The 24,414-nt window shown below is 41.8% G+C and overlaps 3 protein-coding genes across 7 annotated transcripts; 1 reads left to right on the top strand and 2 right to left on the bottom strand.

Annotated features, from left to right (window-relative positions):
- Positions 1–46: 46 nt before the first annotated feature.
- Positions 47–23,706, top strand: LOC130907840 (putative E3 ubiquitin-protein ligase UBR7). 5 transcript variants are annotated; one of them, XM_057823321.1, is made up of 13 exons: positions 47–184; positions 5,752–5,830; positions 8,516–8,662; positions 15,113–15,282; positions 15,347–15,480; positions 18,668–18,728; positions 18,822–18,917; positions 18,978–19,031; positions 22,624–22,729; positions 22,789–22,979; positions 23,044–23,209; positions 23,275–23,336; positions 23,528–23,706. In XM_057823321.1, the coding sequence occupies exons 4-13, from the start codon at positions 15,166–15,168 to the stop codon at positions 23,627–23,629; spliced, it is 1,089 nt and encodes a 362-aa protein (XP_057679304.1). In that variant the 5' UTR covers positions 47–184; positions 5,752–5,830; positions 8,516–8,662; positions 15,113–15,165; the 3' UTR covers positions 23,630–23,706. The 5 variants fall into 5 exon arrangements, with proteins under 5 accessions (XP_057679304.1, XP_057679305.1, XP_057679303.1 ...); XM_057823322.1 differs by lacking the exon at positions 47–184 and adding an exon at positions 989–1,082; XM_057823320.1 differs by lacking the exons at positions 47–184; positions 5,752–5,830; positions 8,516–8,662 and adding exons at positions 13,627–13,782; positions 13,923–14,012.
- Positions 6,381–8,752, bottom strand: LOC130907967 (claudin-20-like). The gene is made up of 2 exons (XM_057823532.1): positions 8,510–8,752; positions 6,381–7,072 (listed from the first exon to the last, which is right to left on the bottom strand). Exon 2 carries the CDS (start codon positions 7,062–7,064, stop codon positions 6,381–6,383), a length of 684 nt encoding a protein of 227 aa, XP_057679515.1. The 5' UTR covers positions 7,065–7,072; positions 8,510–8,752.
- si:dkeyp-55f12.3 (uncharacterized protein LOC568418 homolog) lies at positions 12,628–13,592 on the bottom strand. Its single transcript, XM_057823327.1, has 2 exons — positions 13,212–13,592; positions 12,628–12,808 (listed from the first exon to the last, which is right to left on the bottom strand). The coding sequence occupies exons 1-2, from the start codon at positions 13,405–13,407 to the stop codon at positions 12,708–12,710; spliced, it is 297 nt and encodes a 98-aa protein (XP_057679310.1). The 5' UTR covers positions 13,408–13,592; the 3' UTR covers positions 12,628–12,707.
- Positions 23,707–24,414: the final 708 nt, after the last annotated feature.

Raw genomic sequence — 24,414 nt, 5'->3', positions numbered from 1 at the left:
CGGACCAATCAGAGCGCAGTTTACTTCTGGACGTCCCTCAGCTGTTTCCGCGCAAATTTGAAGAAAGAACAAAAAGTCTTACAAAACTGCCCCAGATGTTGTTTCATAACAGACAATTGGCAACCATTCTAAGGCCACAACGAGAGACTTAACTCTCAATTCCATCTAGAGTCTTCCTTCCACTGTAAGTTTGAACGCAAACGCAAACATGTCTTAGTAAGAGAGCTAAACATAGCTTAGCATAAATAAGGTACAAGCCAAATGAGCAGGATAAAGGGTACTGGAATACTATTAGTATTAATTCCTGTTATTATTATTTTAGTTGATCAACAATACAATGTTAACTACGAGCACATGACTTTATTTCGTTAAATTTGACATACACGTACGTTTAAACAAAAGTATTCGTAAACTTTGGTTTCATGCGTGACAAACTGACTGTATGCAGATGTGGGTAGTAATTCGTTTCATGAGTAACTTTTTGAGAAAAATGTACTTTCTTTTTATTAAGCCTTACTTTTTACTTTGAGTAGATTTTTGAAGAAGCGCTACTCTTACCCCGTTACTTTTTGGCGACAACATTTTCCCTCTTCAATCAACATATCAGTCAAATTTGCCATAACACTTCTGATTTATTTCTGCTCTCGTTGACACTAGGCGCGTGCTCACACGCTGCCCGCCACTAGATGGTGCTCAGGTATCTGTCCTTTTGCCCTGGACAAAAAAGCAGTTTTTTTCTTTTTGTTATCAAGAAGATGCGGGGCCGGATCTATGGGGGGGCCAGGGTGGGCACGGCCCACCTAGATGTGAGTCGTGCCCACCCAATCAAAATGTCGGTGTTCTGTTATGCATAAAAGATTGATGGGTTTTGTGATTGAATACCTGAGTTTTATTGCTTTTACGTCTTATTAGCATCATCTAGTGGACGCCTTAATTTACTGCATCCCATGTGCACTTTATTTGAAAGAAACTGTCACACGGATGTTCAGTAGTTGTTCAGTTGGGAATCACACGACGACGGCCGCAGTCAGTTCGCACCATCTCTGTGACCACTTTGCCTTGAATTTGAGGTTGCATCGCCGGTATGTATTGTTTAAATGTGTTTAAAAACGTAAATATGTGAATTGTGTGTACTTCAGTGCTAAAAAAGTGAGACAGATTTACTTAGCATGAAACTTGTGATATGCTAATTACCCACGAGTTAGAGGGTCGGCAAAATGGCGTCTCGGGCGCCCTGCTAATTGTTTATTCATATTTTCATATGCAGTTTGCTACAGATAGGGCAGTACATATGCGATTTCATATATTGTGCATAATTTGATTGTGTTGTTTTGTCTGTTTTCTTTAGTTTCACCCTTTTGAGTGTTAATAAACCTGCTTAGACATAGCCACGTCTGTAGAGTCGTTGATACGAGAAAGGTGTTCATAGCCACGACTATCGTGACGGCACGGTCTCTATTTAGCATCGCACTGGATATAGAGAACGCACGGAGAGTTGGTCTCACCTACTTTTTTATTGCAGGATTAACGGTTACTGTTGGCCGCAACCACGCCGAACAAGCAATCACCAAAACAAGCTGTTTTTCCAACCTCATTTGTTATCCGCGCGCTTCGTCTCTCTTCTCCAGACACATTCTCGCAGTCGGACATCCAGGCATTAATGATGTCACCAGCCACAACAAAGCGTCGCCATATTGAAATGGGGGCAAAACACGAGTCACAAGCAGTTGCTCTGTCCTTTATTGAAGTACAAACGCATTGAACTTTTGTCTTATTTGCGGTCTTTTTTTCCATCAGAATGACTAAAAGTTGCCATGTTGAGGTTTGGAACACAAGGAAGAGTTCGGAGCCGCATTTGAAGTTCTTTATTCTTCCTCGTGAGAAGAAAAGGACAAGCAAATGTCTGAAAGCAATTAATTGAGGAACAGTAAAAGAAGACGGTGGGAACCTAAATCCAGGCACATTTACAGTTGTGGTCAAAAGTTGACATACACTTGTGAAGAACATAATGTCATGGCTCTCTTGAGTTTCCTGTTATTTCTACAACTCTGATTTTTCTCTGATAAAGTGATTGGAACAGATACTTCTTTGTCACAAAAAAACTTTCATGAAGTTTGGTTCTTTTATGACTTTATTATGGGTGAACAGAAAAAAGTGATCAAATCTGCTGGGTCAAAAATATACATACAGCAGCGCTAATATTTGGTAACATGTCCCTTGGCCATTTTCACTTCAATTAGGCGCTTTTGGTAGCCATCCACAAGCTTCTGGTTGAATCTTTGACCACTCCTCTTGACAGAATTGGTGCAGTTCAGTTACATTTGATGGCTTTCTGACATGGACTTGTTTCTTCAGCATTGTCCACAAGTTCTCAATGGGGTTTGAGTCAGGACTTTGGGAAGGCCATTCGAAAACCTTGAATCTAGCCTGATTTAGCCATTCCATTACCACTTTTGATGTGTGTTTGGGGTCATTGTCCTGTTCGGACACCCAAATGCGCCCAAGACCCAATCTTCGGGCTGATGACTTTAGGTTATCTTGAAGAATTTGAAGGTAATCCTCCTTCTTCATTATCCCGTTTACTCTCTGTAAAGCACCAGTTCCATTGGTAGCAAAACAGCCCCACAGCATAATACTACCACCACCGTGCTTGACGGTAGGCATGGTGTACTTGGGGTTAAAGGCCTCACCTTTTCTCCTCCAAACATATTGCTGGGCATTGTGGCCAAACAGCTCGATTTTTGTTTCTTCTGACCACAGAACTTTCCTCCAGAAGGTCTTATCTTTGTCCACGTGATCAGCAGCAAACTTCAGTCGAGCCTTAAGGTGCCGCTTTTGGAGCAAGGGCTTCCTTCTTGCACGGCAGCCTCTCAGTCCATGGAGATGCAAAACACGCTTGACTGAGGACACTGACACCTGGGTTCCAGCAGCTTCTAATTCTTGGCAGATCTGCTTTTTGGTGATTCTCGGTTGAAACTTCACCCTCCTGACCACTTTTCTCTCAGCAGCAGGTGATAGCTTGCGTTTTCTTCCTGATCGTGGCAGTGACAAAACCGTGCCATGCACTTTATACTTACAAACAATTGTTTGCACTGTTGCTCTAGGGACCTGCAGCTGCTTTGAAATGGCTCCAAGTGACTTTCCTGACTTGTTCAAGTCAATGATTGTTCAAGTCAATAATCACTCACAAGAAATTGCTCATTCGTGTTGCTGTATGTATATTTTTGACCCAGCAGATTTGATCACTTTTTCTGTTAACCCATAATAAAGTCATAAAAAAGAACCAAACTTTATGAATGTTTTTTGTGACAAAGAAGTATCTGTTACAATCACTCTATCGGAGAAAAATCAGAGTGGTAGAAATAACTGGAAACTCAAGAGAGCCATGACATTATGTTCTTCACATGTGTATGTAAACCTTTGACCACAACTGTACGTTTGCAGCTGACGTTTTATTACTGGTGAGTAAACTTTAATCGATTTTTCTTGCCCCAATTAGCTGCTAGGATTCAATAGACTAAGCATTTTTATTATTACCGTAACTGACAACTTGCAAAGCGTTATTTTTCTTTTGCTATGAACTGCTCTGATCGGTCAATCGGTATATTATTGGCCTGGTGGCAATTGGTTATTTTGCCGTGACGTGTTCACAGCTAAATAACGCTTGGAGGCGAATTACCGGTTACGGCAGAAATGATCACTCCGTATATACTACCAGTTTTCCTAGTTCCTCACAGTACATATTCCACGTAATTGGTAAAGGTCAACTTACTGGGTGATTTTATGAGGTAGTTGTAGATGTTACCGAACTCCACTGCAGGCAATTCCTTTGGATTGTTTATCCAGCTATCAGCTGCGACTTTGTATGGGCAGATTTGCAGGCCAATACACGCTAATTAGGGCCCGAGCACTAGGCGTGCGAAGGCCCTATTGTTTTGCAAAGGATTATTTTTATTTTTTTTTCAGGGCAAATGAAAACGGCCAATTTGGAGGCCTGAACATGCGCGAAAAGTCACCAAAATTTGCACATACGTGCGGAAAATTGTAAATTTCGATAATTTAACAACGTTGCAAAAAAATGTAACAAAATGGCTCAGTGGCGCCCCCTTGAAATTTTAAAATTGGCCTATAACATTAGGGTTTGTCAGCGTAGAGCAATGAAATTTGGGGAGTCTATACCTTGTCTAAAACCGCTTCAAAAAAGCATTGGCACCCATATTCCAAACCCAACAGGAAATCGGTTATTTTGGATCGAATATGAAATTTTTATCGATTTACAGGGTGCACATTTGAGACCTTTTCGCCGAGGGAGTTAGTTGGATCATCTTCAAAATTGGTGAGACTGTTCAGGAGACATATGAGATCTTAAGTTTCTAAAAATGGTGTGTTTTCATTCACGGGTCTGACCTGGGCGTGGTGCCAAAGTCGGCCATTTTTTCGGCAAAACACCGAATTCAGTAAATGGCTAATAATTCCTTGACACAACTTTCAATCTTTTTCATATCTGCCATGTATATGCGGTATCCCAGCCTGAACACGACTGCATTGAAATATTACCCATTAGGCCTAGCGCCCCCTAGTGAGAACAGGAAATGCCTTTTTTACGAAACAGGCTCCTCCTCCAAGGAAAAAAAATCTATTCACCTCAAACCTGCATCAGGGGAGCCTTAAGACATGTGTTCAGGTGCCTGATGAAAAATACTGCGGTTTGGTTGAAGCAGAAGGGTCCAACAGGAGAAGTAAAAATGACTGAAGCCATTTCGTCTCACCACAAGTTTTGAACAGTCATAACTTCTACAACATATCTGCGCCAAACATTCCGTGCTTGTTGAGTCATAGTTTGAAGGGTCCTGTAGGGGTCATTTGCATCAACCCTACAGCGCCAACTAGTGGCAATAGAAAGTCACTCATTTTTTAAAATATATGTCCAGTTCTTTTCAGGTTGGTCATTGTAGTTTCAAGACCTTTTAAAATACTTATTTTACGGCCCATGTCCACATGTCTCTGTCTGTTGCTGTGATGACCCTTTATTCGCTCCTTTTTTGTAGTCCTCTGTCCAATAGGGGGTTTTATCTCTTAGGTGTGTGAATGTAAAGACGCAACTTTCGCGCATGTTAGGTTCTAATGAGATGATTAGAGAGGACGATCTGCCACCACCCTGACCTGCACACTGTCCGAGTTGCATGACGTCCGAGTTGCGCTAGATTGCGAGGGCCCGTTCAGTCCTGCTTGCAGGCCTAGTTTTAAGTTGTATCGCCTCCTCGCGTCTGTCAGCAGTGACTCGTGATAATAAGTCATGTTTAAGACGTTTTTAATGAAAAAAAGACGCAAAACACAGCTGAAATATATGAATTTCAGACGTTTGTTTACGGATGTTTACCTGTGTGTGCCCCCATCTCAAAATGGCGACACGTTGCTATGCGAGATGACGTCATCGTGACATCACGCCGACAGTGAGAATAAGTAGATAGATAAATGGAAAAAAAACAAAAAACAAACCCCCCAAAAATTAATGCAGCCTCAACGGGACACAAGCCAGTGTCCTACTTGCGCTGGTCCCAAGCCTGGAGAAATGCAGAGGGTTAAAGAAAAAGCCTGCATTGGGGGTGCCCCCTCAAGTTTTCTTAGTGCCCACTCTGGTGGGTAAACCTAGATCCGGGCCTGAGAAGATGAATTATTCATGTCACTTAATTGAACAGTTCAATATAACAGTCTTGATATTATTTTAATTCTTGTTGTGATGTGTTTCAGCCCGTAGGGGGCGGTGTGACAAGAATGTGTGTGGCAAGAAGGTGGCAGCGCAATAAGAAGACGGCAGACGTCAAATGAGGTATTTCTTTCATGTCATACAAGCAAAAAGGTGAAAAGCCCACGCGTGTTGTTGCTAGCTCTCGTATTGCTAGAATGTCAAATAACCGAAATAATAATCCTTTGGGTCGAGATCATTTGAAGTTCTTACACAAAGGTCCAAAAATACGTGCATCATTTGCATAATACTTTTTTTTTTTTTGCAATTGTCCCAAGTAGTTTAGCTCCGAATGTGCATTTCTGGCAGACCAGGAAAAAAATCTCCCTATTAATTGGACGTCCATTGCCGTCATTGGCACCGAAATGTGACCATTCTCTGCCACTTGACATTCATTGACTTCACCGGCTGCAGCAGCAGCAGCTGTGTGAACGTGTGCACCGAGGCGTGTTGAGGAGATAATGGAAAGCTAAGAGCGTGATGATTGTCCTCCACGCTGCGCCGCGCCGCGCCGCACCGGCGTCCTCCCGGGTTGATGGGAAAAGATGAAGCGGAGTCTGAGAGAGTGCTCCCCGGATCGGGACTGCTCGGAACTAGCGTCGGAATACCTCGTCAGCTGTCGAGGGATGAAAAGTCAGACGTATTCCTGTAGGACGTAACTGTCTTTCACGTTCTCAGTGGGCTCCGCCGGACGACGCTCGCCTCCGGCCCTCGGGGGGCGACGGTCTTCCCGGGGCGGTGCGTATCTATCTGGGTCCGTGGGCGTCGGCAGGTCCGGCGATACGGACGAACGGGACAGACAGAAGATGACGCCGGCCGCCAGGAGGAACCCGGCGGAGACGAAGGCAACGCAGAGTGCCCCGCCGGGCCGGTATTCATTGACAGTCGGCGCCTCCCAGGCGAACTGGAAAGCGGGTCCCAAGGACAGGGCGCCGGCCGAGACAAAGCAGGCCCCCGCCGCTGCGGCTGCCCGTCCCTTGGAGCGCCAGTCGCCGCCCCAACGGGTACAGCGGAGCCCTAGTGAGGTCAGGCACAGTCCCAAGGCCCCCGCTGCGCAGGACAGGACCATGGCGGCTCGTGTGGCCTGCCTGTAGGCGGGCGGCGTCGACGCAGACTTGTCGGCACCGCAGCTGAAGACCCCGCCGCCGTACCACACGCAGTCCATCCACAGCCCCCGCGTGTGCCATACGGGGGCCACCATGCTGGACCACACCCTCATGCTGACCTGCCAGTTGGGCAGGAGCGTGGCCAGCGACGCCCCCGCCGTGCCGAGAAGCGCCAGGGCCAAGGCCGAGATCTGCGCGACCCCCGACGCCATCACCCTTCCTGCGGAGATGAAGTGGAAGACCGTGTCAAGAGAACGCCGCAAAGTTGGATGTTGATGTCTAATACCGTCAATGCCAGAAGATAGCAGATGCTTAGATTGGTTGAGAAATAAGCTAGTTAGGACTTTGATGGTGAAAGATATAGTACCTTTTCTCTTAGGCACCGTCTAACTGTTTGCATTAGTCAAACACAGTTAATATAATCAATCAGGGAATATTATCCACCCATCCATCCATCAATTATCTTCCGCTTAGTCCGGGGTCGGGTTGCGGGGGCAGCAGCTTTAGCAGGGAAGCCCAGACTTCCCTCTCCCCAGCCACTTCAGCCAGCTCTTCCGGCGGGATTCCAAGGCGTTCCCAGGCCAGCCGAGAATAGTATCCTTTCTCGTATTCACCGATCGACTGTTTGTATACCATCATTTAAAGAAAACAAGCAGAATATAGGGCATAAAAGATACATGACACTTTCTTATCACGGAAGTCCAACGTGTGCGTCATGCAACTGACTCGCAATCAGTTCTCCCGTACAGTCCAGAACAAATGGCGGGATGCCCTGTCCCAACACAAGGAATACCGAGAACGCCCGATATCCAACTGATAACACCACTGACAAGACTCCAAGAGCCCCTTTGACACTGAGGTGGCAAAATCCACAACCCTCGTTGCCCTGACAACACTAACTCCCGAATCCTTCTGTCCAATCCACAAACAGACAATAATCTTAAACAACGCCCAGACACACCCTTCTTCCTGCCCACTGTCCGCCCATTGAGAGCCTTCAAAAGACTGCAAGTTTAACTAATCGTGGTCATTTTTCTCGGGAACCTTTTGTTGACGTGTGATATGGTGACCTTGCCTCCTCGCCTGAGTCTGGTTCACCTCTCTGTTTGATCGCTGTCGACCCGAATTAATTGTCAACTTGTTCTCGGTGAACCTTCTTTAAACCTTTCGAAATGGAGTCAGTGCAAAGGGGTAAGACTTCTGGCTGGATTCTCGGGGTCTCGCCGGCCCGGGTCGTTGGAGCTGCGCCAGCGCGGGTCCGGCGGTCTCACTAGAAGATCAGACTCCTTTAATGGGAATCTCGCCCCTACTAAGATGGCTGCCCTAAGGCCATTTTGTTCAGGGTGACGAAAGCTTTCAAATCTTCCGCTGAAGAGAAGTAGTTCCCTCATTGACGTAATATTAAGATAACTTCAAAAAAGTCTATTTTGATTGTAAAATCATCTGAACAAACGTTCATCGCTTCAAATGTATTGGATGTCTGCCCGTCATCAACTCATTTTAATTTAGTTTTTAAGAGTTGTCAATGGCACTGAAAGAGTTCATCACATTTCAGTTTTGCTTTTTTAAAAAAAAATGTACGCAGAATTGATATACAGTTGAAAATGTTAGTGTGAGTATGTCCACCGCTTCCATCCTTAAGACTTTGCGGTCTCACCTGAAGGTCACCGCCAGACGCCATCCGGAGCCCCATTGGAAGAGTTTTCCCGATAGCTGCTTTCTGACGAAAAAGCGGCGCCTGTCATGAGCCGATAACGCCGCCGTCTTTGTTCCATCAAAATCAGGCGGGCCTCTGCGACATGCTGATAAGGTACCGTCCCCCCTCTAACCCGTTATTACAGCAAAATCAGGCAGCGTGCCCCGCCGCTCGCCAAAAAACCCCTGCACCAAGCGGGGCGCTTTTGGGTTTTATGAGGTGGTCGGCCTCCACGCTCGCCGCAGTCACGTCACGCTGCCGGGACGCCGCCCCCCCGGAGGCGGGGCCCTTTCGAGGGTCGGAGCACGAAACTGCGCCGACGTACCGACGTCGAGGATCGTTAGCCACCAAATCGCCGACATAATAGACAAGTTGCTGCTAAAAAAGGGAATTTGATGTCTAAGCAAACATCACCGATGAATTGCTTGCTCTCCTAAGTGTCTTAATATTTGCAGATTTTTTAAAGTTTAGATTTTTGGGGGGATGGGGGTGGGTATTTTTCCCCTCAAAAAATATTTTACACCTACAATTTTATTGACCAGTTTGGCACATTTAATGGATTTTTTTGGTTAGATTTTTGTTTTTACACAAAACCTCACTTTGATTGCGTTGGGGATGTCTTTATCAAGGCCATTAGCTTCATTGAAAGGCGCGCTTGACCTTTGACCCCAACATCATTATCAGCATCAGTCCATAATGGTTTAACCGTCTGGCACCAATGATAGCGGCAGACACACGCGAGCTAATCTATGTCCGTCATGCTTTGTTGCATGAGGACAATTACACTCGAGCGGCGGCATCAACGCAATCACTTTCCGACGGCTGCTCGTTCTCCCGGTCCAAATGGACTAGAGCAGGGGTGTGAAACTCATTCTGGCTGGCGGGCCACATTTACAGTGGTATGAAAAAGTATCTGAAGCTTTTGGAATTTCTCACATTTCTGCATAAAATCACCTTCAAATGTGATCTGACCTTTCTCAAAATCACACAGATGAAAAAAGTGTCTGCTTGAACAAAAACCACCCAAATATTTATAGGTTTTCATATTTTAATGAGGATAGTATGCAAACAATGACAAAAGGCGGAAAAATAAGTAAGTGAACCATCACATTTAATATTTTGTGCCCCCACCCCTTGGGCAGCAATAACTTAACCAGACGCTTCCTGTAGCTGCTGATTAGTCTGGCACATCATCAGGACTAATCTTGGCCCCTTTCTTCTCCACAAAACAGATGTAGTTCAGTCAGATTCCTGGGATGTCTGGCATGAATCTTTGGGTCATGCCACTGGATCTCAATGGGGTTCAAGTCTGGACTTTGACTTGGCCCCTCCAGAACATGTATTTTGTTCTTCTGAAACCATTCTGGAGATGATTTACCTCTGTGTTTTGGATCATTGTTTTGTTGCAGTATCCAATGTCTTTTTAGCTTCAACTGTCTGACAGACTGCCTCAGGTTTTCCTGCAAAACATCCTGATAAATTCATTCTTCCATTAATGATTGCAAGTTATCCAGGCCCTGAGGTAGCAAAACAGCCCCAAATCATGATGCTCGCTCCACCATGCTTCACGGTCGGGATGAGGTGTTGATGTTGGTGAGCTGTTCCATTTTTTCCTCCACACATGACAGTATGTGTTACTCCCAAACAATTCAACTTTGCTTTCATCAGTCCACAAAGTATTTGGCCAAAACTTCTGTGGAGTGTCCATGTGCCTTTTTGCGAACATTAAACAAGAAACAATGTTTTTTCGAGACAGCAGTGGATTCTTCCATGAGTCCTTCCATGAACACCATTCTTGGCCATAGTTTTACATGTAATTGATGTATGCACTGAGATATTGGACTGTGCCAGTGATTTCTGTAAGTCTTTAGCAGACACGTTAGTTTTTTTTTTTTTACCTATCTGAGTATTCTGCGCTGAACTCTTGGCGTCATCCTTGGTGGACGGACACTCCTTGGGAGAGATACAACAGTGCAAAATTCTCTCCATTTGTAGACCACTTCTATGACTGCCAATTGATGAACATCCAGACTTTTAAAGAAGGTTTTGTATCCATTCCCAGCTTTATACAAATCAAAAATCCTTGATCGCAGGTCTTCAGACAGCACTTTTGACCGAGCTATGATGCACATCAGACAATGCTTCTCATCAAGACAATTCTTACCGGGTGTGTGTTTTATTGTGGGTAGGGTGGCTTTAAACCACTCATAAGGGATTGGGCACACACCTGACTTAAAATGTTTGGTAAAAATTGGTTTCAATTACTCTTTAAGTCTCCTTGGGCAGAGGGTTCACTTATTTTTCTCCCTTCTGTCATTGCATTCTGTCCTCGTTAAAATACGAACGCCTATAAATGTTTGGGTGGTTTTAGTTAAAGCAGACACTGTATTTTCATCTGTGGGATTTTGACAAACATCAGATCACATTTGATGGTGCTTTTGTGCAGAAATGTGAGAATTACCGAAAGCTTTAGATACTTTTTCATACCACTGTATGGCAATTAGATCTGTTGTGGGCCAGACTCATGTTGGGAGTGCCATCGACGGCACTTGATGTTCGTTGGCCCCTCCCGGTCCAAATGGATTGGACGTCTAGCACCATCAATGGCAGCCAATGTGTTTACAAGGAAGTGACACGAAAAAATAATATGGACTCATGGAAGAGCACCAATGCAATCACTCCATCTTGGTAGTATGAACGGAGCCAAAATGAGTGTGTGATGAACATTGTGGTTTTCGTCAACAATGCCGATAATGAAAATGTTTCGTCGCCAAAATTTTTTTCATGATGATAAGATGGAGTGGGAACTTATTGGTACCTCACGATACGATTTGCAATACAAAGCTCACGATAATGATGATCTGACGATATGGCGATACAACGATTATCGATTGTTCAGGAAATCATTCTAGGATATTCTGCAAACAACTAATTAACGGAAAAACAAGCTTCTAGTTTGAATTGGAATTAGTTTATCACTAGTAGATGTCCAATCCACTTGAAACGGATTGAACGTCTGTGGATGTCAGTGGCAGTCAATGCCAGGCAATTAGGTAATTTTGGGCCATTTAAGATTACAAAGATGATTGCCTGAAGAAGACATCCAAATTTTTATCGAGTTTGTTCTACAGGATTAAAATGTCTAAGTGAGTGCTCGTCCGAGACTGCTGACTGCATACTTTTTGCTAGGGTTGTATTATGGTGGTGATAACAACTTGTTGGTTCCTTTTTTTTTTCCAAACATTGACACCTTTTTAGAACGATATCTCTATTCTTGGCATGAGCATATCGATAACCTTTTGGGATACAAGGTATCACGATATATCATCAGTTCGATATTTTGCCACACCCCTAATAAGGCATATTCCAGTTACCGGTTTCAAAACCACAGAGATTTTTCGTCATACCGTAGCACGGTATCGGTATTAGCTATTTACGTCCTAAAAATCCAGCAAGAAATGGCTTGGAGCGCCAGCACCTCCCCCTACGGTCCCCCTAAACACACCTGACCCCCCCTCCCAAAAAAAAAAAAAGTCGCTAGTATGGGAGTATTTCAGCTACCGAAAATACGGCCGCGGCTTTGAGAAGACAGCTGACATGCAGGCAACACCTCCAACATGATTCACATTTACATGACCATTATCTGTCACTTTACACAAAATTTAAGGTACAATTTTTAAGAAATGACACTTTGTGGCATCTAGGTGGGTTTAACTGAAATAAAATGTACTGCTTTTTCTGCTGAGTGTGTATTATCATCACAAAGTTAGTGTTGTCCTTGTAGACACTGTGCTCGTCTATGTTCATTCGAAATTGTTGGAAACCTTTCTGTATTTTTGAACTAAGACTTTTGAATTTTACAGACGAAAAAATTTTGAGTAACTGTCGACTAAAACTAGACGAAGACATACACATTTGGAAATGACTGAAACATAACTAAGACTAATAAGTATTTTTGTGTAAAATACTAAGACTAAAATTAAAAGCGCTGCCAAAAACAACACCGATGCTCAAAGTAAGAACTCTGGTTCTTGGAATCCGGCGCTACTTTTCGTACATTACAATATCAACGAAATGAAGGGGAAGATGTTGAAGCGTGGTAATTTATTAGCTAGAAAATAGATACAAAAAGCAAAAAGAATGATTGGGCACTGGACTTTCACGTTTTGGCTTTTTTAACAGGCGGCGGTAACTGGTGGACTTGCTCTTCTGTCTCGCCGTCACTGCTGTCGGCATCGTCTTCTCCATCTTCTTCGTCATCTGTGGCACAAACACAACAACTATTCAACAAAGCTATGTCTAATCCACTGGAAGAATGAATGACTTGTTACTCTTTTGCAAATTAGGATAATGAATAAGAAAGCGATTAGTTTATTTTCTTTGGAATGTCCTATGAAAAGTCTGTTGATTTCTTGTTTTCTGTTGCATTACTTTGTTGACCAGTAGGTCATTTTGTTGAATGATACCTAGAGTGCCATGTGTTCAATATAAACAAAACATTGCGTTACAAAATAAAAGTGTGTTCACAGAATACTCATGCCCTTCTTTATTCAGAATAAACACATTGTAACATAACTTGTTTTAATTAGAGGAATACCCCTAAATATTCTAATTACACGTGGGGGGAGAACTTGTCTCGACTCGACGCTTGGTTTTTGCTCACCGAGCTCGCCGCCATCTCCGGCGAGCCTTTCCATTGCCACTAGCTCGTTAAGAAGGAGCGAGACCTTCTCGCTCACTTTGTGAAGACCTTCCATTAAAGACGGGAGCGTCCCCTCCACCGGAACATTGACTGTTTGGACTTTTTGAGCGCGTCCGTCCGGGAATTTGAGCTCTGCTAAAATTGCCGCGGCCGCCATCTTACCCAGGCTTACATGTGACGTCAACGTCACTGTGTAGGCTACTAATATTCCGCTAAGTAAAAAAAAAAAAACTCACTCGCGTCGCTTCTCTGATTTATTAAATGCAAATTCCAATTAAAATATTTAAGGTTAAAATATTTTTGTCACCGACAAAGACTCTTTATCCTTTACCGCCAACACCTGCAATGGCGGAAGTAAATCGGATGTTGTCGTGGGAACTCGCTTTTTACATAGATATATAAGACGTAGACGCCGCTCCCAATCACCAGTTGGGAGTCAGCTCGTGATAAATATCATTATACGTATTTAATTTTTAAAGGTCTTTTCAAGCTAGTGTTTGGCGCCAGCGTCAAATGAATGAAAAAGGCGAATGTAAGTGTAACCCTTTCTTTATTCGGTCGCTTAAATTCGCGTATATAAGCTAAGGAGAGCTAGCTAACACGTCCCGCCCGCTGCTTAATAAGATATCTATTATTTTCTGTGTGATGTGTATCTGTGGTGATAACGAACAGCAACATCTGATCGTGCGCCAACTGCAAAGCTGCTGGACGGATGATGAGCGATTAGAGTGCCCTCTGTTTGCCCCCACTGGGTGACCATCGGTAAGCAGCTTTTTAACATCGGTAAAAGTAGTCTCTAGCTGCCATTTTAACAAGTAGTCCGATCGTTCACCGGGAAGCTAGCTAACTAGCTGCGCAAAAGTTTGCTCTTTTAGTCTGTGGCGTGCAATCGCAAATAGCTGAAATTGTGGGTTTGTGTTTTTCGGGACGGCGATAGACGTCCGGTCGACGTGAACGATCGTGTTTCCTTGCCTTTTCAACTTGGACGTTTAGCCCCGTCAATGGACCTAAATCAAAGCCCGTTGAAATGTATGAAAGATAAATATGAGTGAGCAGTGATGCCAAATGAGAAAGCCCAAGACAAAAAAAACGCAAGCTCCCATTCAAGATGAGTTGCTTTCCTTCTATAACACAATCTGTCTTGATATTATAACCACACACAAAAAATATATAATTAGTGCGAGACAGAGATGAAAGAAGCATGCCGTTTCGCTGATAAGCATGGGAGATGTAGTAAATGATTGTATTATAGTCAGTTCAATAAATACAATAATCTGGGGTGCATATATTCATTATTACACGTGTTTGTTAATAGAAATCATTGTCGAAGTATATCTTTGACTATGTTTTTAGCGCTAATTCGACGTGCATTCTGGGTAAACTATTTCTATTGAGATTGGTCTCAAAAGCACGAGGGATTTTATCAATACAAACTAGATTATGCACCATTACTAAAAAAAATTACAAGAAAATGACCCCCCCCCCCAAAAAAAAAAAAAAGACGAAATCCTCCCCCTAAATAACATTTAAATATGTCATTTTTCGATTGATTATTATTTAAATCGAAATTTTTAAATGAAAGTGCATTTTATTGCAGTTCACGGCACCACACACTGGGAGGCGCTAAAATGCCTGCTACAATAAGATGTTGCTGTAAGAAAGCAATGTAACTCAACTTCAAGGCTTTACACATACCAGTTCAACTGTTAAACTATTCAAAACAGTACCAAATTTTGTCAAAAATAACCCAGATTTGATCCATCCATTGTTCTCTTTGAAAAAAGACCCTTCCAATCTGGCAACACTGTGAGTGACTACACATTTCATCCAAATGGTGCACTTCCCTCCTTTGTGAAATGCAGCGCTCCTGCCCAAAAGGCCCGTTTTTTGTCCATTGATAAAATCGGCGAGCGAGATGTCCGAGGAGCAGACAGTGTCTTTGGTGGACGTCCTGGAGGAGGACAAAGAGCTGGAAGAAGAAGCTTCGGCCGTGCTGGCCGGAAGCGACGCCGAGCGCTGCTCCTATCCTCAGGTGCCGACGCCGATCTGCCCGGTTCGCTCGCTCGTTCGTTGATCGTTGTTTGTTGACGCCACAGGGCTACGTCAAGCGGCAGGCCTTGTACGCCTGCAACACGTGCACCCCCAAAGGAGGCCAGGCGGCCGGCGTGTGTTTGGCCTGTTCCTACAAGTGTCACGAAGGTCACGACCTGTTTGAGCTCTACACCAAGAGGTGACCGACTTCCGATGGCGCACCATTTTTTGGTTCCTGATATGTGGTATCATCACACTTGAGGATTTTTTTTCACTCGTATTTAGTACTAAATGACTGTAATTTTTATGATGGCTTGCGCATTCCGACACTGCTTAACTCGCTACTAGATTGAACGTCTAGTGCCGTTCATGGCACACGAACATTTGCCACCAGCCTTCCAATTCAAACGGATCCGACGTCTTCTAGTGCTAAACTTAATTTCAGTCGAGGGCAAAAGTGTGGAAAGGACTTTCATTGTTGCCCCTACCAACATGGCCACCCTGAGGCTACGTTCCCATTAAAGTCTATGCTTTGACTGTCAAATCAAGTCTTAACTAGCTTAACTGGTATTTTTTTTCTCAGCACAAAGTTATTTATATGAACTGTTATTATTATACTCTACTATAACCTATGACATAACCGGATTAAGCCAAAGAATTGCAAAAAAAAATTGGGGCTGTCAAGTGATTAAAATGTTTAATCGAGTTAATTACAGCTTAAAAATTAATTAATCGCAATTCAAACCATCGATAAAATATGCCATATTTTTCTGTTAATTATTGTTGGACTGGAAAGATAAGACACAAGATGGATATATACATTCAACATACGGTACATAAGTACTGTATTTGTTTATTATAACAATAAATCAACAAGATGGCATTAACATTCTGTTAAAGTGATCCATGGATAGAAAGACTTGTAGTTCTTAAAAGATAAATGATAGTACAAGTTATAGAAATTTTATATTAAAACCCCTCTTAATGTTTTCATTTATTAAAATTTGTAAAATTTTCAATCAATAAATTAGTAGCCTGCCATTGTTGATGTCAATATTAATTACACAATGCTCATGGGTGCTGAAGCCCATAAAATCAGTTGCACCCAAGCGCCAGCAGAGGGCGACAAAACTTCAAAAAAGCACAAGTAACAAGTGGGCATTGCACTGTGCATTTTAATCTGTTTTAGCGGTGCATGTGCGTTAATTGCGTCAAATATTTCAACGCGATTAATTTAAAAAATCAATTACCGCCAGTTAATGCGATAACAGCCCTTGACAGCCCTAAAGAAATCATTGAATTCTGGCAAGAGAAAAAAAATCTGCAGAAAGGAAACATCATTTGTCCAAAGAGCATGAGTACCCTCTAGTGGAGAAAATAGTTCCTAGTTTGAATAGTTGAATAGTTCCATCGCAGTTCCTTTATGAAATTAAAAGGATCATATCTCCGGATTTTCGTGGTCAATCGGTGCCAAATAAAAACTGGGAGGAAGATTAAAATCCGCGCTTTCGACGGGCATGAAAATCTCTTCAACTTTCGGCGAAATTCGCCGTTTTGAAGTAAAAAAGGGTGACCTACGTGAATTGTGTAGATCTGAGGGCAAAATTTGTGTGTGTGGGAGGGGGAGGGGTCGTGAGTTTTTTTAAAATTTCAGACACTTGTTATGCAATCGGGGAACGCGACACTATGTCAAAAAAAAAGTGCACCAGAGTGGCCAAAACATTGACTTATTTCAACGTGGGCTGTCAAAATTATCGCGTTAACGGGCGGTAATTAATTTTTTAAATTAATCATGTTAAAATATTTGACGCAATTAACGCACATGCCCCGCTCAAACAGATTAAAATGACAGCACAGTGCAATGCCAACTTGTTTCTTGTGTTTTTTTGGATTTTTGTCAACCTCTGCTAGTGCTTGGGTGCGACTGATTTTAGTAGTATTTTTACTAGTTTATTTTTTGATTGAAAGTTGTACAAATTTTATTAAAACGAAAACATTAAGAGGGGTTTTAATTAGGGCTGTCAAACGATTAAAATTTTTAATCGAGTTAATCACAGCTTAAAAATTAATTGTAATTAATCGCAATTCAAACCATCTATAAAATATGCCATATTTTTCTGTAAATTATATATATATTCTGTAAAATAAATTGTTGGAATGTAAAAATAAGACACAAGATGGATATATACATTTAACATACGGTACATAAAGACTGTAGTGGGCATTTCACTCTACTGTCATTTAAATCTGTCTGTGCTGTCCTCACTCCGAAGCGTCTACCTTTTCCAAAGCTAGACAGCTAGTGAACGACGCCTTAATAATTAGACTTCTTCCTTTTTCATCTGATTTATTAATAAAATGGCCTCAAACCATTGTCCTCTTTAGACCGTCATAAAACTACAAAAAGTACACAAGCATTGCATTAGCAACAACGTTAGCTTAGCACGCTATACAGGTTCACTAAACATAAACAAAAAGCGTCTCATACAAAAAATATAACATTTCGCTTACTAACATAATATGTACATTCTTTACAACAACCATACTTACGGACAAATCTTGTCCAAGGATCATATAAGCACAACATTATCAGCCCGAGACGTCATGTAGCCATATTGAACTGGCAAGAAAGCAATAAACCATGTCGCAAAGCGACCACAAGAGTTCGCTGTTGGACAGCACAAAAAGCATTGCTGTAAAACTTACCAAAAAGCAGAATACTTTCTGAGCGGGACATGTGCGTTAATTGCGTCAAATATTTTAACGTGATTAATTTAAAAAATTAAATACCGCGCGTTAACGCGATAATTTTGACAGCCCTAGTTTTAATATAACATTTCTATAATATATATTTCCATCCATGGATCGCTTCAAGAGAATGTTAATAATGTTAATGCCATCTTGTTGATTTATTGTTATAATAAACAAATACAGTACTTATGTACTGTATGTTGAATGTATATATCAGTCTTGTGTCTTATCTTTCCATTCCAACAATAATTTACAGAAAAATATGGCATATTTTATAGATGGTTTGAATTGCGATTAATTAATTTTTAAGCTGTAATTAACTCGATTAAAAATTTTAATCGTTTGACAGCCCTAATTTCAACAAAAAAAAGGAGGGGTACACTGTTGTATCCTGTCGCTTCAATGCCTAGCTTGAGAATAGCCAAGCTTGGGAAAGGTGACAAAGTGCACCTTTTTGTAGCATACGGCCATCTTGGATAGGGTGACTGGCATTTGGAAACTTGATCTCCTAAAGTACATATACTCAGCGGCATCGGCATGTTATTTCTTAGCACTCACCTGTACCAGGGACATAATTTTAACGCCGTATTGGTGCGACACTAGCCGTGACCGAACGCGCCTCTTTTTTTGTTCAGGAACTTCCGCTGCGACTGCGGCAACGGCAAGTTCGGGGATGTGCGATGTCAACTCTTTGACGTGAGTTGCCAGTTGTACACTTTTTGGGATTTTGAATCCTTGAATCTCTACCTGTTTTTTTTTTTTTTTTTTTTTTTTTTTTGCATGCGCTAGGACAAAGACGACGTCAACGAGCTGAACAAATACAGCCACAACTTCTTCGGAGAATACTGCACTTGCCGTCGGCCGTATCCTGACCCGGAAGATCAGGTGAGGTTCCGACGGGCTTCGGAGGGTAAAGCGAAAGTCAACTTTTTTTTTTTTTCCCAGGTGGAAGACCAAATGATTCAGTGTGTGTTGTGTGAAGACTGGCTGCACGGTCGGGTGAGCGTCCAAAATTCATATTATTATTCCGTAAATAGCAGACGACCTGTTCATTTATAGATTGTCAATGTTTAACGGCTATTCTTATTGTTTTGTTTTTTTTTTATTATAAATGAGAAAATCATTTAAAAGTATTTGTTGAATTTTTTTGCCCTTTTTTAAATTCAAAATAGAGATCCCACGGTATATCGCGTTTCAAACTTTGTACCCTCAGTCCATGGTGGATTTTTTTCATTTAAAAAAAAAAAGAAAATGTAATACAGTATTTTATTAAAATCATTTTAAGATAATGCATGTATACGTGTAAATATCATTGTTATTGTTTATATATATATCCTTTATATCATAATTATTACATTTGCAGTGCTTTAAAAACATTTCTTAAAATATAAATGTAAGGTTTTTTTTTTTTTTTTTTTTCATTATAAGGAGACTTTGGGGGGGGGGGCATTTTTATATGTATCTCTTTCCAATGCTCTTAAATCTAAATAAAAACGTTGAACACATACAAAAATAAATATTTTAATTTTTTAAAATGTAGATAAGCTCTGAATAATTACATTGACCCCACCCAAAAAAAGTAAGCTTTTCCTCTAGGTGGAGTCCCTGTTAATCTTGAAAAATGAGGGATCACTGTATATGCAGTTGTGTTCCAAAGTAATCATATTCATTCAAAATTTTTAAATTAGAAAACTGTTTAAAAAAAAAAAAAAAAAATAATTTAAAAAAAAATCTTTTTTATAAAAAGTATAAGAGAATAGTTTTTTGTTATTGATACAGAAAAAATATTTACTGTTAGCTCTTAGGACGGCATGAGATTGGACGTCTATTGGAGTCAATGGCTTAGCAATATGAGCATTCTCTTTGTGATATAAAAAAATATATTAATCGATTCGAAGGAATCTGACTTTAACCAGATTCCTGGAATCTCGCCAGCTGAACTGTGCTGGCGCAGCTCCAGCGACCCGGGCCGGCGAGATCCCGACAAATCGGCCAAAAGCCCAAACTTCGCGCATTCACCTTAGTCTTAATCCCTTGTACTGATTCCATTTTGAAAGCTATAAAAAGGCTTCGAAGTTGAAGGAGAACTGTATTGTTGAGACTGAGAGTTGGTGGTGCAGAAGTGGGCTTGTCAGTGTCAATCTTTAGTCCCATATTCTGCTTGTTTTCCTTAAACTATGGTATAAGTGCTATTTATTTTATATTGGGTGTGTTAGACTAATACAAACAGTCAAACGGTAAATACAAGAAATGATACTATTCCCTGATTGATTATATTAAGTGTGTTAGAATCATGCAAACAGTTAGACAGTGCCTATGAGAAAAGGTACTATCTCCTTCAGATATAAGAAAAAATTAGGGCAGTCAAAATTATCGCGTTAACGGGCGGTAATTAATTTTTTAAATTAATCACGTTAAAATATTTGACGCAATTAACACACATGCCCGGAATGACAGCACAGTGCTATGCCAACATATTACTTGTTTTTTGGGGAGTTTTGTCGCCCTCTGCTGGTGCTTGGGTGCGACTGATTTTATGGGCTTAAGCATCCATGAGCATTGTGTAATGATTGACATCAACAATGGCGGGCTACTAGTTTATTTTTTGATTGAAAATTTTACAAATTTTATTGAAACGAAAACATTAAGAGAGGTTTTAATATAAAATTTCTATAACTTGTACTAACATTTATCTTTTAAGAACTACAAGTCTTTCTATCCATGGATTGCTTTAACAGAATGTTAATGCCATCTTGTTGATTTATTGTTATAATAAAGAAATACAGTACTTATGTACCGTATGTTGAATGTATATATCCATCTTGTCTTATCTTTCAATTCCAACAATAATTTACAGAAAAATATGGCACATTTTATAGATGGTTTGAATTGCGATTAATTACGATTAATTCATTCTTAAGCTGTAATTAACTCGATTAAAAATTTTAATCGTTTGACGGCCCTAGAAAAAATATTTTTGAAACTTCTCAAAGTAATCATTCTAATTTTTAAATTAAAAAATGAAGAATACAAGCTAAATTGTCTGTTTGAACACTAGACGGCAGACTTTGCTTGTTTTCAGGCATGGCTTGGAGAGACTTTTTTCGTAGTTCCATTCTTGATAGACAAGTCCACCAAATTATAATTTGCCCAGTCAAATCCTTTTAGGGGGCTGATTTTTTTTTTTTTTTTAAACAACAATAATTCATTGCTAAGCTATGAAGGATGACCAAGAATCAGGGCTTATGATGGCAGGCTTTCCACGTGTTTTCAGGCATGGCTTCTCGGGACTTTTTTGTGGGTCTGCTCTTGGCAGACATGCCTACCAAATTACAAGTAGCCTAGAATTTTTAAAGTAACAACTGTTCATAACTATGCTATGAAGGGTGACTAAGAAAAAGGGCCAAATAGACCCCATTTACAATTGTTAAAATTCGCCTCCCTAGTCAAACCGCACGGAAACAGCAACAGCCAAAACAAGTGCCGCTAAGCCGATGCTGCCTCGCGTGCGCCAACCGGGAAGGCGGAACTTCGCGCGTTCTCTTCTTTTTTTAACCCTTTGTACTGACTCCATGTTTCAAAAGTTTGAAGAAGACTCACCGAAAACAGGTTAACAATTTATTCGTCGACAATGGTCAAAAACAAGGCAAAAACTGCTGAATCCAAAGCAAGGCTACATAGCAAATGTTTCCGGGCAACAAAATCTGTCTTATCTTAGTGTCCATTGTTTTTTAAGTCAATTGGCCGGCCGAAGGTCTGTCCGGGAGTTGCTTTGGGATCATCCCTCTCTGGCCTGTTTCGGGCTGTTTAGGTCCGTGCGTGGATGGGATGTGGTTGCCTCAGCGACCGACGCTGGTCTTGATGTCACAAGCGCCCGCTATCAACTTTGTTATCCGGGCTGGCTCTACTTCTTTTAGAACAAAGAGCGCTTTGTCCTTGCAGCACTGATTTGCAAGTTTTGGTGCGTCAATCTTGCCCGTGATGCATATGTTGGGCTTCTATGATAAGATGGCGTTGTGTATCTATGCTGCTTTTCATTAAACTATGGTGTGCTATTTATTTTATATTAGGTGGAGTCCTACAGTAAATATGAGAAATGATATTATTCCCTGGTTAATTATATTACGTGTGTTCGAGTAATGCAAACAGTTAGACTGTGCCTATGAGAAATGGTACCATTTTTCCTTTTCCCCCTCAGGAGCCCCGATAAGGTGATTAACTTTACAGTGTCAAGGGCACTGAGTGAAGTCTGCCTAAACTATAGTTAGATGAATGTGTTAGACTAATGCAAACATTAATAATGGTGTGTGCGAGAACGGTACCTTTTCCCTTCACAATTGAAGAAATTTAAAAAAATATTTGCTTTTATTTTTCAAACACTTTTTTTTCCCGTTAATTATTCAAAAAAAAAGTTTTTTTTTTTTTTTTTTTTTTACTGTTAACTCTTTGGGTACAATGGACAGGAAGAAATAGTATATCTCACAGTTAATGGCAAAGAAACAAGCATTCACTGTGTAATGTCAATATTATTATTATTTTTTAAAATTCATTCTATTGCCCCCTTCTGGCGGCTTGCCGACTGGTCGCACAGCATCTGGGCGGTGCGGTCCCCGACAGCGTGGAGCTGCAGGAGATGATCTGCGAGTCGTGCATGAACGCAAATGACTTCTTGTGGATCTACGCCGCTCACCTGGCAGGTAAACGCACGCCTGCCCGAACCCTGCCGGGCGCCTATCTCACCCGGCCGCTCCCCAAGTGCCCGCGGAGTCCGGGGCCGGCGCCGTTCCGGACGACGACGCGGAGCCCGGCCGCAAACGGAGCCGCACTGAGGACGAGGCGCCGGCTTGCCGCCTGAAGGAGCTCGGCGGCGCGCGGCGGGTCCCGTCCGGGGCCGTCTTCTGGCCTTCGGGGTGGCGCTCCAGGCTGTGCCGTTGCCTCGTGTGTCAGGTGCGAGGAGTGCGTTCACGTCCACAACGGGCAAGTCTCCTGACACGTGCGATCGTACCCGCAGGGTCGACTGTCAGAGGCGGGGCTCTCCTTCCTGCCGGACGAGTCGGACACGGTGCTGGCGTACGAGAAGAAAGGGGAGCGCGAGGAAGAGGACGCGCCCGCGCGCGACCCGCTCATGTCGGCGTTGAACAACCTGGACCGCGTGCGGCAGCTGGAGATCATTCACGGTCAGGCCGTTGCAGCAACGTGGCGGCGACTCAACGCCGCTAACCTGACGCCGCTTCCCTTTCAGGTTACAATGACATGAAGAGTGAGCTGAAGGACTTTCTGCAAAGATTTGCCGCCGAAGGAAAGGTATGCGTCCCGTTTGCACGCAGATTAGACATTTTTAGCCGGGCAAACGTAACGTCTCGCCGTTGATCACCGGTCAACCCGTTTGAAGTGGGACGCTCTTTCTTCGCACTTTAAATAGATTGGACGTCGCCTCACGATAGACTCATTTTGATGGGTTAATGGGCACTATTTTTTTGGCACGCACACTTCAGGTGGTGACCTCGGCCGACATCCGGGACTTTTTCGAGCGGCAGCAAAGTCGCAAACGGCGGCAAGTGGACGGGCGAGCGGACGGCCGCTTCCACTGCGTCTGACGGTGGACTCGGCTTCCGCTTTGTCTTTTTTACACCTGTTTTAATTTTTTCAAAATAAAAGTGGTCAATGATAGCCAGTGTTTTGTTTTTTTTGCCTGACATTCCCATTTTTCTTTCGAAGGGAAAATGTAAAGCTTTGCATGTAGAAAAACTTTACTATACATAGTTGTTTTTAAGGGTGTGGCTTACCTTGAAAAGGTTTTTATGTTAAGTGACCTTAGTATACATGGTTGGGGGGGTGAAAGAGAAAAACACCTTACAATTTTTTTGTAGCCTTGAATGGTTTAAAAAAAAACTTGTAAAGAAAAAGGGTTACTATACGTGGTAATTTTTCTTTTTTAAAGCCTTAATATACATTTTACAGCCATAGATGGTTTAGAAAAAAAACTTTACAATACATGGTTGTTTTTCTGAGAGGTAAAAGCCTGAATATAGTCTTCAAGCCTTAGTTGTTTTTTTTTTTAATATGGTTTTAAGAAAAGACTTTAAAAAAGTTTTACTATACATGGTTGTTTAAGAAAAAAGCTTTCCCATAAATGGTTTTTCTGAGGAAAATGATTCGATAGTTTTTTTTAAGATACGCATTACTATACGTTTATTTTTTCAAATCATGTGGTTCAGAAAACTTGCGAGGAAAAGGCCTGTTTTTAAAAACTTTTTTTTTGCCTACACAGTCATCATCTCTTTTAAGATAAAAAAGTCTTACTATACAGTCTAAAGATTTTTAAAAAGCCTTACTATACGTGCTCATTTTTTTTCTTTCAAAAGCCTTATAAGTTTTTTAA

Source organism: Corythoichthys intestinalis, chromosome 19 (assembly GCF_030265065.1).
Source record: "Corythoichthys intestinalis isolate RoL2023-P3 chromosome 19, ASM3026506v1, whole genome shotgun sequence".
In the NCBI taxonomy this organism is placed as follows: Eukaryota; Metazoa; Chordata; class Actinopteri; order Syngnathiformes; family Syngnathidae; genus Corythoichthys; species Corythoichthys intestinalis.
This window is presented reverse-complemented; position numbering and strand designations above follow the sequence as displayed.

What these genes read in the sequence shown, in the direction of transcription:
- LOC130907967 (XM_057823532.1), bottom strand. Translation starts at nt 7,064, where the DNA reads ATGGCGTCGGGGGTCGCGCAGATCTCGGCCTTGGCCCTGGCGCTTCTC.
- si:dkeyp-55f12.3 (XM_057823327.1), bottom strand. Translation starts at nt 13,407, where the DNA reads ATGGCGGCCGCGGCAATTTTAGCAGAGCTCAAATTCCCGGACGGACGC. An exon ending in CGGAGATGGCGGCGAGCTCG is followed by an intron (nt 12,809 to 13,211) that starts GTGAGCAAAAAC and finishes TTTGTGCCACAG; the next exon opens with ATGACGAAGAAGATGGAGAA.
- LOC130907840 (XM_057823318.1), top strand. An exon ending in CTACGCCGCTCACCTGGCAG is followed by an intron (nt 22,730 to 22,788) that starts GTAAACGCACGC and finishes CCGCTCCCCAAG; the next exon opens with TGCCCGCGGAGTCCGGGGCC. An exon ending in GCCGTTGCCTCGTGTGTCAG is followed by an intron (nt 22,980 to 23,043) that starts GTGCGAGGAGTG and finishes TCGTACCCGCAG; the next exon opens with GGTCGACTGTCAGAGGCGGG.